General features: G+C 40.7%; 2 protein-coding genes across 2 annotated transcripts in view; one reads left to right on the top strand and one right to left on the bottom strand.

Annotated features, from left to right (window-relative positions):
• The window catches only part of wdr25 (WD repeat domain 25), a 323,171-nt gene that overhangs the window by 100,833 nt on the left and 204,354 nt on the right, over positions 1-17,984 (bottom strand). The gene's annotated exons all lie outside the window — the stretch shown is intronic.
• begain (brain-enriched guanylate kinase-associated) overlaps positions 7,756-17,984 on the top strand; it is a 156,920-nt gene continuing 146,691 nt past the window's right edge. The window contains exon 1 of the mRNA XM_061968271.2: positions 7,756-8,383. Coding sequence (XP_061824255.2) covers positions 7,946-8,383 — 438 coding nt within the window. The 5' untranslated portion in view covers positions 7,756-7,945. The remainder of the gene's footprint in view (positions 8,384-17,984) is intronic.

Here is a 17,984-nt window from a genome sequence, read left to right as displayed (position 1 = left end):
GACCTCAAATATACCTAAAATACGAGGCATTATACCGCATTATGTACATACAGCTAGCATAAATAGCATGTTAGCATTGATTAGCTTGCAGTCATGCAGTGACCAAATATGTCTGATTAACACTCCACACAAGTCAATAACATCAACAAAGCTCACCTTTGTGCATCCACGCACAGCATAAAACGTTTGGTGGACAAAATGAGACAAAGAAGGAGTGGCGTGAAACAGTTCTTTCTGTGGCAGCATCAAGGAAAGTTATACATGCAAACAAACTACGGTGCGTTCAAGGACTTCTGAAATTAGGACAAAATGGTGCGCGCCAAATACTCTCATCAGTGAAACATGTTTAATGTAAACAGTGGGATTTATAACAATTAGGAAGGCTTGTGTCATGTTTGTTTTTCTACAGGAACCATATTAAAACAAAACATTTATTTTTTTTCCTCATTTTTTTCCATTGTCATACATTTTAGAAAAAGCTCCGGGGAGCCACTAGGGCGGCGCTAAAGAGCCACTTGTCGCTCGAAAGCCGCGCGTTGCCGACCCCCGGGTTAATACCTTGTATTTTTAACATATGTGGTTTTGTAATTAAGTGAATACTTTCTTCTTGTTGTGTGCTATCGAATTTATGTAACTCGTTTTATGAAGTTTTTGGATTATTTTATTTTTTTTTCCTGGTATGTTGAGATGGACACTAAGTGGTTGTGCCCTAACATGTATTTTTTTAATATTATAACATCACTGTTCAATTTAATTTGTGCTTAACAATATCGCTGACAGCCTGTCTCACATGCAGAAACAGGTTTGATTCACAAGCTTACAAAATGTACAAGAAACATTATACGTGCAAATCTCAAGCATTAGCGAGATGCCAAAGCACATCTCTCTAAGGAATTTGTCATTGTGCCGCTTGCGGGGATGAAATGAAGCATCTGATCTTTTCTGTTGCAGTCGCGGCGGAGGCTTTGGGGAATTCTACTCATAGGATGCGATGAGTCGGCAGAGATCTTATTAGCAAAGTCAGTGCGTATTATTCACAGAGTTGGAGGATGCTTGTGTTGCCGCATCTGATTAAACTATTATTATATCTTGTTCCATCTGCTTTGAATTTTTGACGACTAGAGTCTTGATGTTGCAACAAATCGTATGCGTGTTGACACACATAGTCAAGAGAAATACAGTACCATTTTTTTTTCTTCATAACATTAGGTACAATTTCATAATTAATTGTTTTTGTTGACGGTATTTAAAAGGACCCATGGTGTCCAGATGACCAAAATGTCACTAAACATATGAGGCATTATGTATAGGTCGGTTGGTAGAGTGGCCGTGCCAGCAACTTGAGGGTTCCAGGTTCAATCCCCGCTTCCGCCATCGTAGTCACTGCCGTTGTGTCCTTGGGCAAGACACTTTACCCACCTGCTCCCAGTGCCACCCACACTGGTTTAAATGTAACTTAGATAATGGGTTTCACTATGTAAAAGCGTTTTGAGTCACTAGAGAAAAGCGCTATATAAATATAATTCACTTCACTAAACAAGTGTTTTTTTTGATTGCTCTAGAAAATTAATCTGGCAGAAATTTCCAATAATATCCAATAGTTTTTGAGTAATTGGTAAAGCCCCTGTCTGCCCCGCAGGATGTTTTTTGAGGACCAGTCATAGACAATTTAGAGTGAAAAGCAAATTTTATTTTTGCTCGCATACAAAACATTCTAGCTTGGATTGTTTCCCTGGCTTCGAGACTCTCCCGAAGGACAGTGTGGCGAAGAGTTCAAACCCCGGCCGAGTCATACCAAAGACTATAAAAATGGGACCCATTACCTCCCTGCTTGGCGCTCAGTATCAAGGGTTGGAATTGGGGGTTAAATCACCAAAAATGATTCCCGGGCGCGGCACTGCTGCTGCCCACTGCTCCCCTCATCTCCCAGGGGGTGAACAAGGGGATGGGTCAAATGCAGAGGACAAATTTCACCACACCTAGTGTGTGTGTGACAATCATTGGTACTTTAACTTAACTTTAATCATGGACACACACCTGTTGTTGACTTTGGACTGACTAGCGACTGCACGACACCAAGGCCGTGGAACAGAGACTTGCGGCAGGCTTACACACACACATGCATCCACAAGAATATATACAACACACACACATACCCCAGCCCCCATCCAACGCCCTTGACACGAATCCCTTAGGGGTGATGGACAGCTTGGCAGTGCCTGAAGAGCTGCAGCCTACCACCGTGGCCCCCACTCCCTCCCCTCTGTTGCTAGATATCTCGATATGTATGTTGTAAGATGTATATGTGCTTAGCTATGGAGGGGTTTTTTTACCACTCCAGACTGGGCCCCTTTAGGAGCCCAGTCTAGATTGTATTTTTTTACTCATTCTCCCCCAGCGTTTACCTTTTTCCCATCTTTTACAGGGCGCCATGTGGTGACCCATCAGCCTACCTGTTCTGTAACCCTATACACTGTTTGTTTGTCTAATCTTGAAACGGTTTGTGCTGAAAACACAGTTTTGTTGTACTTGTGCAATGACAATAAAGACCTACCTACTAGAGATGCGCGGTTTGCGGGCACAACGGCGGAGTCCGCGGATTATCCGCGAATCGGGCGGATGAAATTAAAAAAAAATTAGATTTTATCCGCGGGTCAGGTCGGGTCGGGTCGGGTCGGGTCGGGTCGGGCGGTTGAAATAAAAAAAAATTAGATTTTAAATAGATTCAGGCGGGTGGCAGTTAAACCAATTCGGAAATATATATACATAGTTAAATGTTGTTACCCACATACGAAAAACGAGCAGGCACCTGCTGCATATGCCACAACAGAAGAAAAAAAAAGAAAAGAGATGGACACTTTTACGGAGCGGAGAAGGGACGCCTCGCCGGGGTCCGGGACCGAGGCCCCTTCCCCCGAGAGGGCCCCACCGGGAGCCGTAGCTGAGGCGATCCGCGAGAAGGGCCCGACGCACGTCCAGGGTCACCACCGCGCCCACCGCACCGACACCCCGCCTCGTCCGCCTTCGCCGCGGCCGGCGTCACGCGCAGCAGGTAAGCAGCTTACCTGCCCGCCACCCCCGTGGCCGGGGGCTCGTAACAGGGGTCACTCCGCGCGCTCCGCCCGCGCAGCTTACCTGCCCGCCACCCCTGTTGCCGGGGGCGCGTAACAGGGGTAACTCCGCGCGCAGTGCGCTCACGAAAGGGGTGGGGCTCACCCTGGTTGAAATAGACAGCAGGACGGTGGCCATGGAAGTCGGAACCCGCTAAGGAGTGTGTAACAACCCACCAAATGGATGGCGCTGGAGCGTCGGGCCCATACCCGGCCGTCGCCGGCAGCGAGACGCGCTTGGAGGTGCGCTCAGCGCGGCTCCCATATGATTGCGCACTGGTGTGCGTCTGGGTCGTGACAGCGTGGCACGCGAATGTCTGTGCTGCATTGGATCAGTCTCCTTTCTTTAACAGGCAAAAGCTTTATAACCTCACTAATGCCTTGCATCGTCTATATTAGATATATAACAACGGGCGGGTGCGGGCGGGTGCGGTTCTGATCAAATGTTACATCGGGTGGATGGCGGATGGTTGACGACTTTCTGATGCGGTTGCGGATGAAATAATTGCCTATCCGCGCATCTCTACTACCTACATACCTACCTTTTCCATCACCAGACTTCAAATGGCGCCCCATCTTGGTGCAACGTCAACTACAGTCTGGAGCCCATTTCCCTGCATAAACAGTGTGGCTAAAGGCATGTAAGATTATTATTTTGATCACTTAATTGCATGTTTTTGGCACCCGTATGGTTAACATTATGAGCAAAAAAGAAATATTAATATGCTAACATATTTAAACCATAGCCTGTGTTTCCTTAGCTTCAGTATCTGCCCGTCATGGGTGTTTTCATAAGATCTGTGTGTCCACCCTTGAAAAGCTGTTGAAGACGAATAAAGTATCTATCGATCTATGTTCTTTCAGCGTTTTTGTAAAGCGCAATTCAACTGGACTCAGTGTACAATTCCAGCAGTAAAATATCAGTAGAAGAGGACGCAAAAACAAAAGCAAGCGGATTATCTTCTTTTTCTCTGCTTTTTAAACGCCGGTGTTCTTGGCGGAGCTTGTGTTCCGTGCTGCGAGTGTCAAGTGGACCTACACTTCGATGTTTACAATATGAATACATTGAGGCGCCATATTGTAGTCACGGGTGTGTCTGCTTCAAGCCAGGGAGGAGCCGCACAATCTTGGTGGAACGACTGCATCCACGGAGGTGAAAAACTTGTTCAACAAAAAATGTACAAAATATTTCTCTACAGGTTCTGACTCACTCTTTCTCCCCTTGAAGATGTTTTGCTAATTTCTTCGAATTCTGTGCAAAAATATTATGATTTGGGATGTAGATGCTACCAAAACACATACGAGGCCAGGGGTGTTTAAACTTGGTCGAGGGCCGAAAGTCGACTGCATGTAAAGTAACTTATATATATGTACATATGATATAAATATAATGGCTATGTAATTAATAATTAATGTAATTGGATATTAGAAGTATGCGAAAGTTGGACTCCTACCTTGTTTAATTCTGTGACAACCTCCTTAAAGTTTTGTAATCAATCAGAAATATCAAGCAACTAAACTCTGCCAAACAGCCAGACATGGATAAATGTGGAGATTGTGTTTTGCATTTTCCCATCATGCTTTGTAATGGGTTTAAATGGGTGTAATTAATTTTTTTTTAAGGTGCAAGGATTTTTTTTTTAATAATATCCACAAATTGTGTTATATTGTGTTATGTGTGACCATGTTGGTTGGCATTTTGTGTTGGTTTGATTTTGTTTAGTTTTTTTGCACCATGACTGGGAAAGGTTGTTTGTATTGGGTCAAATGCTGTGCTTAATTCCATTCAATTAATGATAAGCCGTCATAGACCTGAATTATCACTGTTGTCCACGAGATGGCCACAAAGCAACAGCGGTCAATCTGACTTTTTTTAAATGAATTGAAATCTCTCTGTGGCCAGGTTCTTAATTAAACGTTTGACGTCTCGCAGGCTAAATTGGAGATGTCGGCGGGCCGCACATGGCCCGTGGGCCATAGTTTGGACACTCCTGTACTCGGCAATATGAAATTGCGTCTAGTCTTCTGTAGGTGACATCAGCAGGCCCACCCATATTTCGGAGCTAAAAGTGGGCGTTCCGAAGTGTGCTGAAACTCACCAGTACAAAAGCCTAAAATCTCAACTGTGTTTAATTTGGGTGGACTTTTATTTGTAGATATAATTTTCAGGTCCAGAATTATAAAATAAGTGCCAAAGTTGTCAGCATTAGAGAGGCCCTTTAACCATCATTTCTGAACAAACACACACCATCCTGAAAACTAGTAAATTCCAAAGACTGAGGTTAGTACTTGCTCTTCAGATTTTTCCTTTTCTGGTCATCTGAAAAGCCAAATTAAAAGAAGTCAGACACCTAGATACTTCTGACCTCCACTCGCTGAACACAATGAGACTGAGTTGAGACTAAGAGAAACTGGGTCAATATTTAGAACCAGAAAACACAACACTATTTATGTCGTTAGATTCCTCTAGATAACAACTCAGTTTGGTATTCCGAGAACTTACAATGCCAGACACGACAAAAACATGAATTTGATCAAAAAAAGCCAGTTAATCTAGTTTTAGATTTGTATCGCATGGATAGACAGTCTAGTGGTAAATCGATGTTCCTATGATTTGGTTTTCAACAAAAATTTCCATCAAAAGTTCTCCCTGGTTTTCATATACCGTCTCGGTTATTGTGCAACCATACAATGTGCGTGACAAACTAGTCTGTCTGCCCGAGTGATATTCCGTGAAATAGAGCGCCCAAACAACAAAGTCATTAATTTATTTGATTTGCATTATTTCTAAAAGGAAAAATATATTCTGTTTTCGTACAATTTGGTCTTTGGCTGACCTTTTGGAGCAAAATCGAAGTGCCACTTCATTACCTTTTCCTAATTAAGTCAGAAAAGGACAAGTCATCTTACATTTTGTAAAAATGCATACCTGAAAACAAGTAGATGGTGCCAAACAACTTCTACCTAATTTGACTCCCACAGCAGTAACCTGGAGAGTTGCAAAGACCAGCCAGGAAAGAAAAATGTCTTGAAGGTTGGGCAAGTTAGCAAACAACGGAGAATGAGTTATGATGACAATTTTAAGATGATGATCAATGAAGGAAATGTGTCAAACAGTCGAGCAGCTAAGAAATATGTTTGTGTTTGCAATCTAGCAGTTGTTATTGCACTCTTAGTAAAAATATGTATACAAACGGGTCTTGAAAAATAGGTGTTGTCTGATATTCATTGCCGTCTTCTATTCGGGTAGATCTAGCACCATCTTGACAAGGTAGCGTCGGTAGAGCTCATGGAGAAAGCTGTGACTATCTTGTAAAAAACTGTTAACATATGTGACTTATCGATCCATGAGTTTGCCTGGTGCTCGCAAGCCAAAAAGTCACATGGTAGCTTCGGTCAATATCACTGACCTGGATTTCCAGTGCCAACCATATCAATATGCATTTCATTACGGATGACTCCCACAGACATAGCTTTGGTGATGGTAGTTGTTGATCTATGCAGCCAAAGGAGAAAAACTATTGGCGGATGAAAGTAGGTTGGGTGACAAACCGCAGTGGGTTCTCATTGGGTAAGGACAAGTGAAAGTGTGTCAGACCGAAAGAGGACAGACAGTTGGTATTGTGGATCGGAAGCAGCAGGAACCCTGTGCTACCAGGCCTGACATGGTTCACTTGTTTGTGTCCATATCAGACGATGGCCTCAGAATCGAGTCTATAAAAAAAGAATCACCAAATCCTGCACAAAGAAGGAGAAAGAAGAGTAAAATGGCCACACTACAAAGACAACCGCGATCCAGAACGTCCTTGACTCGACAGGATCGTGGCTCTTGTTCTTCAACCGCATCTTGCCCTGTTTTCTCTGGACCATACAGCGACCAGGAAGAGGAACCTCCGCTGCGTCCCCAGTCCTCTCCTTTGCTTAAAGGCTCTCTTTCAAGCCTGCAAAATGCCACCAAACCAAGCCACAGAAGATCCTCCTCTAGCAACCGGGGTTCTGTCACCTCTCTTCAAGCCTGTCCAAGTCTCCAGGGATCTCTTCCAAACTTTTATTTCTCTTTACCAAGACTGAAGGGATCCATTTCTCGGTTGAAAAGGCGAACAATGGGCAGCTTGGACAACTCCAGCCTAGTTCAAAGCGAGCGTAGCACCAGTCCAAGTCGGCAAAGCGGCATAGGCAGTTCCAGTGATGATGACAGCAGTTGGGACACCAATAGTTGGAGTTCAGGGGTTACCTGCCTAATCAAGACATCTGCTAAGAACGGCAGTACAGAGGGATCGGAGCAGTCGAGCGGAATACCTCCCAAAACAGACCAGGCATTCACTAGTGTAGTGGTGGAACCTGAAATTATTTACCAAAATCTCATCTTCACACGTCCTACCCCTAACACAGAAACTAAAGGTGCTTCGGAGAGCAGCACCACAGTGCAGAAGATAGACCCAGGGAATGCTACTTCTTCTTGCCCCAACAAAGATTCCCCCGCAGTCCTTCAAGAGGACAAGAAGAAAGAGGACAGGCGCAGGTTCTCACAGTTCCTCAACGAAGTGACCGGCAGGGTGCTGAAAACCAACAGTGCTCCATCTCAACAACAGCAGTCCACCTTGCGGCACCGCTTCTCCTCACCTCCTCTTCAGGCGCCACCACCGCCACCATCAACCCTGGCGTCTTTGCATTCAACCCCAACAAACCTCCCAACACCACCGCCACCTACAAACTTGTGGTACACCCCAACACCCAACCTGCAGACCATCAATGAATGTGATCCAAAGGACATCAGCTCCTTCCAACAATGGAGCAAGACACTGCCCAGCTGTAAGATCTTAGAACCAGCGGACATGATGAGGAAAATGAAAGGAGAGAGTCCCTCGTACCGAGAGCACGGCTTGGAGCTGTGCACAAAGATACAGTCGCAGCCCTCCACCGGGAGGCTTTATCTGGAGACAGACATTGACAGAGTGAGGCAACTTGATGAACTCACAGCTAATGGTACCCTGATACAAGAGAGGAATAAGAAACATGTGGAGAAGGCTGGGGAAGACAAAAGTCATTGGGAGAGAAATGGAATCTTGGGTGGAGAGAAAAGGACAGAAAATGTTTGGGAAAAAGAGAGGCTGACGGAAAGAGGTAAAGAGAAGGAGAAGAAAGTTGTCGGCTTTGAGCCTAAGTGGACCTCCAATGGAAGGAGTAACCCGTGCCCGGTCTTCAAGTGGCCAGAGGGATTTCCAAGAATGTCCTATAGGTCCATCTCACTACCCAGAGCTGTCAATATCACTGTGAGTATTGCATCTCTTCCTCTACTCCTTAATGACACATTCATGCTAAAATATCGGCCTCTCACCACAACAGTGTGAATTCTCCTGGTCGGACGTGTGTCACAATGAGCCTCCCTGAAAAAGTGAATTTCTGTAGCATATTTAGTCCCATTTTTTGCTTGCCCCACGCTGTTTGCTAAAAATCCATTAAGTTAGCATGCAATTGTTAAAAAAAAAGATTTAAAAAAAACCTACAAATACAACAGCTCTTACTAATAATGGAATTTGTTGGAGATCTGATTGGTGGATTTTTAACTTGGGTAAAATACGTTGCACTCTTTCCTGAAGAAATACGATGCAACTTCTAGGCTAGCTGAATGCGCCCCAAGCTGCGTAAACTGTAATATTATACAGTACACTGAGCAAGTGCCTCTATATTTTCAGGTCTTCAGCTACACACGGCATATTTTACACTTCAAATAAATCTTGAGTGGAATGACATACACACGCCAGGGCTAAGGTAAAAGGTCTTATTTTAATTCTCATTTAAATGCATTAGCGCTTTCGCTAGTACGCCGAGGGTCCACCAACATTGAGGAAGAAGTGGTCTGCAGTATGAAAAATACATTCAACATTTGCTGTGTTTTAGCCCCGAGCTTGAAGTTTTGTGTTGAGGGGTGGGGGATGAGGGAAATAAGATGTAGGTTTCAGACACATCTCACTGCCTTTGTAGAGGTAGCAAATGCATGAATAACTTAAACATACTCCCTTTTTTGTTCAGGCTCAGAAAAGGCCTGCCGCATTTTCACCATGTCGCCCTGTTACACAATAAGCTTAATCAACATACTGTAGAAAACAAATATTAAGTATTTGGCTTGTTTACTGCATTCATTATATGGACAATGAGTCAATGTATTTAACAAAAATACAGTCAATTACGTCGTTAACTGCTTTCTGAAGCACTATCTAACGTTAAATCGTAAGCTAGTGTAGCTTAGCCAAATGTAGCTGACTCCATTAATGGCCGCTGTTGTTTTTCTATGCGACACACTGTAGAAAATCAATATACCGGCATGCATAACTTTTAAATGCATCCTTACACTTTTCAGCTTGCAGCCCACGTTTGGCCTATAACTATCTAAAGTGCAACATGTCAACATAAGGTTAATCTTACCATACATGAATAATACAGTCGTGGTCAAAACTTTACGTACACTTGTAAAGAACATAAAGTCATGGCTGTCTTTAGTTTCCAATCATTTCTACAACTCTTATTTTTTTGTGATAGAGTGATTGGAGCACATACTTGTTGATCACAAAAAAACATTTATGAAGTTTGGTTCTTCTATGAATTTGTTATGGGTCTACTGAAAATGTGACCAAATCTGCTGGGTCAAAAGTATACATACAGCAATGTTAATATTTGGTTCTCCTCCAAACATATTGCTGGGTATTGTTGCCAAACAGCTAAATTTTTGTTTCATCTGACATCACATGGACAAAGATAAGACCTTCTGGAGAAAAGTTCTGTGATCAGATGAAACAAAAATTAAGTTGTTTGGCCACAATACCCAGCAATATGTATGGGGAGGAAAGGTGAGGCCTTTAATCCCAGGAACACCACTCCTACCGTCAAGCATGGTGATGGTAGTATTATGCTCTGGGCCTGTTTTGCTGCCAATGGAACTGGTGCTTTACTGTAGATTTTTAGCTAGCTTTTGAACTCAAACGTTTATCAGTGCTAGTTGGCTGGCTAGCGTAACATGTAGTGGTCTAAAAAGTGACTGGTATTAATTGTAATCATTTTTGGTAAAGGTTTATTTTTTGAACATGCTTAACAAAGTTACATTGATGTACATTACCAGTTTACACAGGAAGTGGAGAGGAGAGTGGGCATGTTGTACCCAGGCCCAGAGCACCAGAGGGCCCTTTGCTTTTGTAAAGTTTGAAGATTTGTTTCCGTCATATGAATGTGGAAGTTGTAAAAAAAAAAAAAAAAAAAAAAATAAAAAAACTGTCATAATTGTAAATATCATTCAATAAATTTAATCTTAATATTGAATAATAATAATCAAGAAGGTCAGGAAGCCGTTGACTCAAATTGAGAATGACTAAGAGTACCTGCACCGCTTATCAAAAATGCAAAATGATTCATTTCACATGGAATTAGCTGCAAACCTAGCATGGAACACTTCACTCAACATAAACGTCATCAAAACTCACCTTTAAGCTTTTACACAGAGCACCAGCATGTTGGTACAAAGATAAGGTGATAGACGAATGCTGAAAAGGAGAAACGTATGTACAATTTCACTTTTGCATCTCATTGCCCATAACTGGTGCGTTCAATGACCCTCAATTACATTTAGAAAAAGAGAAGTCGCTAGGTTCTTAAAACACGGGTAGGCTTAAACACAAGGAAATGAACTAATAAAACTATGATAATATTGATAATGACCCACTGATAATAATAATAAATGAATCGGATAATTTCAACTTTACACTCTGAAGTGAAGCAAATTTGACAGATATATAGTTATATCCAAGTGAATAATAAAAGGTTGCATGATTAAATTAATTCATATTCTGGTCACTTGATATTGAATAACAAACTTTTAAAAGAGAGTAAACATACCAAGTGTGAGAATTGGGTTTAGGCTGGGAAAGAGAGCCCTTTAGGTGTCATATATGCGGGCCCAGCATTTGTTGCAACACCCCTGCAAAGGAGTAGGGAGAGGCACAGCTTCATTTAAAAACTGATGCGCCATCCTTTTACAAAGTTTCAGGGGAATTGGTTTGTATTTAGTTTTGTTTTAAATGCAATCAGGCTAACTGCATGTGTTCTACTATTTGGTGTTTATTATAAGTGCTGGGAAATTGCTGCCATCCTTAAATCAACATGGCCAGCAGTAGTTTTGCACAGTATTGTTTGTGCATTCTGAGCCAAAAAGATTGTTAATTTGGCCAAAATATCCAGACTTGGTCAATTCCCTTTTCTATTCACTTCCCTGCACAGCCTTAACTGACCAATGGCAAAATAAACAGGAAACATTTGGCAAGTTACACTAAATTAACTCCATCCGCATCAGAATGAACTTAGTGCAGCACATCATCATCATCCAGTGATGCCTTCAAGGAACGCTGATCTGCTCCCTCGCTTACCACCCACCCGAACCCAAACACACACATAGAAAAGAAGGAAGCTGGGACAGCCAGAGTGGATTAGCGCACCACCTCATTCAGACGCTGTATGACTCATTCTGTTGTGTCAGTCGCACTGTTTGTGACGCCCATACGGCACCTTGGAGCAGCTCACACAATAACCATTCTCACATTATATGTATATATATATACACATATATGTATGTATACATATACATACATATATACACACACACACACACACACACACACACACACACACACACATACATACATACATACATACATACATACATTGTGCGATTCAGTATCGATTCTCATTTTTTAAAAATCGATCTTTTTATTTTTTATTTATTTATTTTTTATTTTATTTGTTTTAATTAATCAATCCAACAAAACAATACACAGCAATACCATAACAATGCAATCCAATTCCAAAACCAAACCCGACCCAGCAACACTCAGAACTGCAATAAACAGAGCAATTGAGAGGACACAAACACGACACAGAACAAACCAAAAGTAGTGAAACAAAAATGAATATGATCAACAACAGTATCAATGTTAGTTACAATTTCAACATAACAGTGATTAAAAATCCCTCATTGACATTATCATTAGACATAAAAAAAAAAAAAAAGAACAACATTGTCACAGTGGCTTACACTTGCATCGCATCTCATAAGCTTGACAACACACTGTGTCCAATATTTTCACAAAGATAAAATAAGTCATATTTTTGGTTCATTTAATAGTTAAAACAAATTTACATTATTGCAATCAGTTGATAAAACATTTTCCTTTACAATTATAAAAGCTTTTTACAAAAATCTACTACTCTGCTTGCATGTCAGCAGACTGGGGTAGATCCTGCTGAAATCCCATGTATTGAATGAATAGAGAATCGTTTTGAATCGGGAAAATATCATTTTTGAATCGAATCGTGACCCCAAGAATCGATATTGAATCGACACCCTAAGATTCGCAGCCCTAATATATATATATACACATTCAAAAATATGCGCCCAAGACCCAACCTCAGGGCTGATGATTTTAGGTTGTTCTGAAGAATTTGGAGGTAATCCTTCTTTTTCATTGTCCCATTTACTCTTTGTAAAGCACTAGTTCCATTGGCAGTAAAACAGGCCCAGAGCACAATACTACCAGCACCATGCTTGACGGTAGGATTGGTGTTCCTGGGATTATATATATATATATATATATACACGCAGACACACTTCTAAATAAAGTGTTGCAGCCTGACCTGCTGCTGACCTTCTACCGCTCGTCCATCGAGAGCCTGCTGACCTACTGTATTACGGTATGGTACGGCAGCTGCACTGCAGCAGACAGGGAGAGGCTGCAAAGAGTGGTCAAGACGGCTCAGAAGATCATCGGCCGCCCTCTCCCCTCTCTGACGGACATCTACACCTCCCGCTGCCTCAACAGAGCCAGTGCCATCATCAAGGACAGCACCCACCCTGGCTCTGACCTGTTCCACCTGCTGCCCTCTGGGAAGCGCTACAGGTGCATTAAAACCAAAACAAACAGGCTAAAGAACAGCTTCTTCCCCAGGGCCATAACCATCCTGAACGGACTGCCCCATTGTCCCTCATAACTGCCTTCTCTTCGGTGCAATAACCCATTCCACCAACCACCCTGTTTTTGTTTTGTTTTTGTTTTTTTTCATGTATATATTCATTTCACACCATATTCATTGCACTTCTACATTTTTTATATTTTTATATATTTGCACATTGTTTTTCTAGCATGCACACATCGCACTGTATGGAATGGCCTCAATCTCGTTACCTTGCGTAATGACAATAAAGCTGATTCTGATTCTGATTCTTCTAAATCATTCTGGCAGATATTTGCAGTAGAAACATACATAAAACAGCTTCCTGACCTTCTTACTGTTATCATCATAAAATTGTAGAAGATTTGATAGCTGATGTATTAGTAAAAACTGGGTGTTTATTTTGGACATTGGCTGCATGTGCAGGCAAAGCTGAGTAAATCAAGATATGTTTATGTTATGACATTTTGCGCACCTCCAAAGCTAAGCAAATTTCATTTCTGGTATTCTATTTTACCTTAGAATACAGCATACTATAAAGTGGATTTATTGTTACAGGACATCAAATAATCTGGACAGGCGATGTTTTAAGTATCACTTTACAGAGTTTAAGTGCAATACAAGTGTAAAAAATAATTCAACAGTTGTATGAAAAAAATAAATAAAACTATAATAAAGAAAAACAACTCATGCTTTGAAAACGCGAAGATGCTTGCCAAGCAATACTGCCACCTAGTGACATTTCATAGGTATTGCTGGGAATTAATACATAACTGGCCCGCCGCAAATACATTTGTAAGCCCAAACATAGATTTTGCACTACCTGTTTGCTCTTGCACATAAATACATAATCTGCCAGGGAAATGAGAATGCATCGCTATATTTAGCGAGTGATCAGGCAGCTGTTTTGTTTGTGAAAAAATATATAAATAAATAAAAATAATATTAATTAGAAATAACAGAAAATACATTTAATAGTTTGTAGTTTCACACATAAAGTATTTTGCTTTTTTTAAGTTTTTGAACTATTTTTCTGAAATGGCCAATTATGCAGATTGGACGATTATATATTTATTTTATTGTCCACAACCTGACCCACCACTGCCACAAATAAATTGCAGTCTGTGGGATACGCTATGTTAATTGTATTTTCTATCAGCATCTGTTGGCATAATTCATTTGTAGTTAATTGATTGTGTGACAGAGGTCCTGAGTTTAGATCCCGGACAAGCCCCTACTTGACAAAGGCAGGCTCATAGCCATTGGCAAAAATGAGGGGAGACAACAATGTATACAGACCAATTAAAATTATGTTTACTGTAAACTATAGTTATCAAACAAGTAACCAAGAACAAAACAGGTGTTGAACTGGAGGAGTAGATATTACGTCATTCATATTACGTCATATTAAATTTGAAATGGTTAAGAAAATTGTTTTTTTTAAAGTATGATACACTGTATTACGATTAACTTTTTTTTTTTCCACAAAATGTATGCTTGAACTCCAAATTGTATGGCATTTTATTATATTTATTTTACATAATATTTTTCTGTATTTTGCATTTTATTTTTTATATTTCATTTCAAAATTAAATAATGCATGTCCTAGGTGTACCGTACCTAGTGAAATGTTCAGTGTACAGTGTAAACAGAGATGCCCATGATAAATAATGCATGTTGTGACTGTGTTTGAAGACATGATAAAACATAAGCAAAGCACAGCATCCCTCCTTTGTATATAATAATACAGATTTTCCAATATATATTCACTTTTATCGATAGATGTGTCTAGGCAAGTCTGCCCTTGGCTGCTTTCTCTCCAATTGTGCAGCAGGCAGCATGTTTCTTTCACACTGTTCATCTGTCATTTAGTGCTCTGTTGTTGTCATCTTTCACTTCATGCACCCGCCAGTGACACAGTAGGTGAAAAAATGGATGTATTTGTTTTTGACGAGACATAAGAGCTCGTTAAACACAGAAGACGAGAGGCATAACATAAATCTGCCTGACAAATAGGGAGGGCCGGACCAATCTAAATATCAACAGTATCGACACGGGCTGACATTTTCCACTTCTCTTCGATGGTTATTTTCACAAATATCTGTTGTATTTTTTTGTAAGTAATAGAAGGGATTAGGAGAATAAATGTATTATTTTGTTGTTTTTGTAAACATTGTTGTACTTACATACAGCTGTACTGTATCTCAGTGGTATGATTTTGTTTCCCACTAAAAATGTATTTGGCCTCGGTTTTCCAATAACATCACAGTTATTGTATGGCCAATCATTGCGCTTAACAAACAAGGAATCGAGTTTCCAAACAAAAAAAATCCCACGTTTTGGTGAATCAGTCCGTGTTTTTTTGGTTCTTTTTTTAATTGACTACAACTGCAAAATAAGCCACCATGGGGCCAAAGAAAGTTGCGAGTGACAGCACTTTATTAAAGTTGGATTCAAGAAAAAACTTGTGAAGTACGAGGGAGGCGTTCGCGTGGCTCTCTCCACCTTTTCTCCCACTCTGCTAATGGCTTTCTTCACAAACAAGTTTTCAATAAAAGTGCCATTGGTGTTAAATGTTTATTTATACATTTTATTTGTCATTTATATGTATTTTACATTGTTTTCTGCATGTAAAACTATATCTGTTCTTTTTTATAATGTGTTGTGTTCATATTCTTGGATGTTTGGGACAGAAAAACTGACACTCCAGAAGTACTTCAACTTAAAGGGGTCATATTATGATTTTTGTTCTACATTTAAAACACTTCCTTGTGGTCTACATAACATGTAATGGTGGGGTTTTTTTCGTCAAAATGTTGCATGGATTATGTTTTGCAGACATTTTTCGACCCGCTTTCTGACCGTCTCGTCAGTATTCGCTGTTTTATGGGCGGTTTTATTTGCGTGCCTCTACTTCGACTGTGTCTTCTCTCTGCCCACTTTGTTGTAGTTTTGAGCGCTTCTATAGCGAGTCTACTGACAGATATAAATGAAAAGGATACGATACTTTGCATCTGAAATGGCAAGACCGGAGGATGCATGTGCATGTACGAGCCAGTCTGCCCCACAACAACAGGATAGCGGAAAAAAGGAGCTAATTGACTATAGTGCGGACTACAGTGGCGGATGCGCGCAAGGCCCGTTGCATACACTTATACTGTATATGGATAATCCGCTAACGTTTTTGGCAATTTGTAATTCCAAACAGCTCGTTTGGCTGAAGTAGGAAAGAAGACAAGATTATTTTATGAATATCTCCGCAATGACTCCACGGTTTGATTTCAAATATTCGGGACTTATGCAGATCCCAAATACACACCAGCAGGTACCAATAGGTAAGAAAAGTTGGTTTTGCAAAATAGGGCCGCTTTAAGAGTGTTTGGAGATAAGAACTGTCTCTTGGCTAATTGTTATGCTTCAAATTGCAAGCAAACAGTTTAATTACATGCATCTCTACTTTTAGTTGGCGTGGCAAATGCCACGGTAGGACCCGCCCAAAACACAGTTAAAGATGAACATTAAATTAAAAAAAGAAATGATGAAAAATATGATCGAGCATATCGTTGCTAGTCTGCACCATATTGAAGCAGAATGAGTCGAACGCCAGCCAAGAATGTATAAATAATATCTAAACCAGGGGTTCCTAATCTTTTTAAGGTCAGGGTCCAACGTTTCCATCACAGAGAAGCCTGGGACCCACTCAAATATTAACACTGAATTAGTAATCTTACTCTTGATTTTAATCATATTTGATAATTACATCTAACCTTACAGTTTACAAGCGTGTCAAGTGATATGAAACCATGTGATTATTTATTATCAATGAACACATAAACCTTAAGCTTAGGTCCGGTTGATTAGAAAAATAAGAAGGGACTCATAAAAACTGATTAAAATACATTTACTTACAAATATGCAGTGCTAAAACATTAACTAAATATAATAATATATATTTCTAAACTGTCAAAACAATTGAAGTGCAAATGAAAATACAGCTCCACCGCTTTGGTCATAATTTTTTGCGCTTAAGAAACTTCTCTATGACTTTAGCTCCAGACTTCTGTTTGTTTAAAATTGTCATTACTGCCACAAGTGGTGGAAACGTGTATTACAGTACCGGTACAGTACTGTTGTGGCCCATACGGACCACATCTGGGAAACAGATATTTTTTGGCGGCCCTCTAGGGGTTCGCTTGAGGTCCCTACAATGGGCTCCAGGACTGTGGTTAGGAAACACTCATCTAAACGACAGGCATTTATACATGAAAATATGGAAAGGCTGCTGATGTTGTGTTTGACAAAGATACTGTAGAAGTCCACTCTCCAAGATAAATGCTGTACATTATTATTACTACATTACTTCATAACATTACTGTAGTTGTATATAATACATTCTATCTTATTGTATTTTTTTCATAAAATGTTTCTTTAAAAAAAAGTTTATTTGTTCTTTTTAAAAGGGCTGTCACATGTTAAAACTCAGCTGTTTGGGGTCAGAAAAGCACCATAAAAATTTCAATTTCAATTCATTTCAATGGGAGACATTGGTTTGAGATACTTCATTTTTTTCATTTCATTTATTTGATTGGGACAGTGCACATTAATCAACACTTGAATAAACAGCCCGGAAAAGGGTGGCGTGCCATCTCCGGGTTGGGGAGGAGATCTTGCCCCAAGTGGAGGAGTTCAAGTACCTCGGAGTCTTGCTCACGAGTGAGGGAAGAGTGGATCGTGAGATCGACAGGCGGATCGGTGCGGCGTCTTCAGTAATGCGGACGCTGTATCGATCCGTTGTGGTGAAGAAGGAGCTGAGCCGGAAGGCAAAGCTCTCAATTTACCGGTCGATCTACGTTCCAATCCTCACCTATGGTCATGAGCTTT

Source organism: Nerophis lumbriciformis, linkage group LG08, assembly GCF_033978685.3.
Source record: "Nerophis lumbriciformis linkage group LG08, RoL_Nlum_v2.1, whole genome shotgun sequence".
NCBI classification, from domain to species: Eukaryota; Metazoa; Chordata; class Actinopteri; order Syngnathiformes; family Syngnathidae; genus Nerophis; species Nerophis lumbriciformis.
The sequence above is the reverse complement of the archived record's forward strand: the minus strand, read 5'-3'. Positions and strand labels throughout refer to the sequence as shown.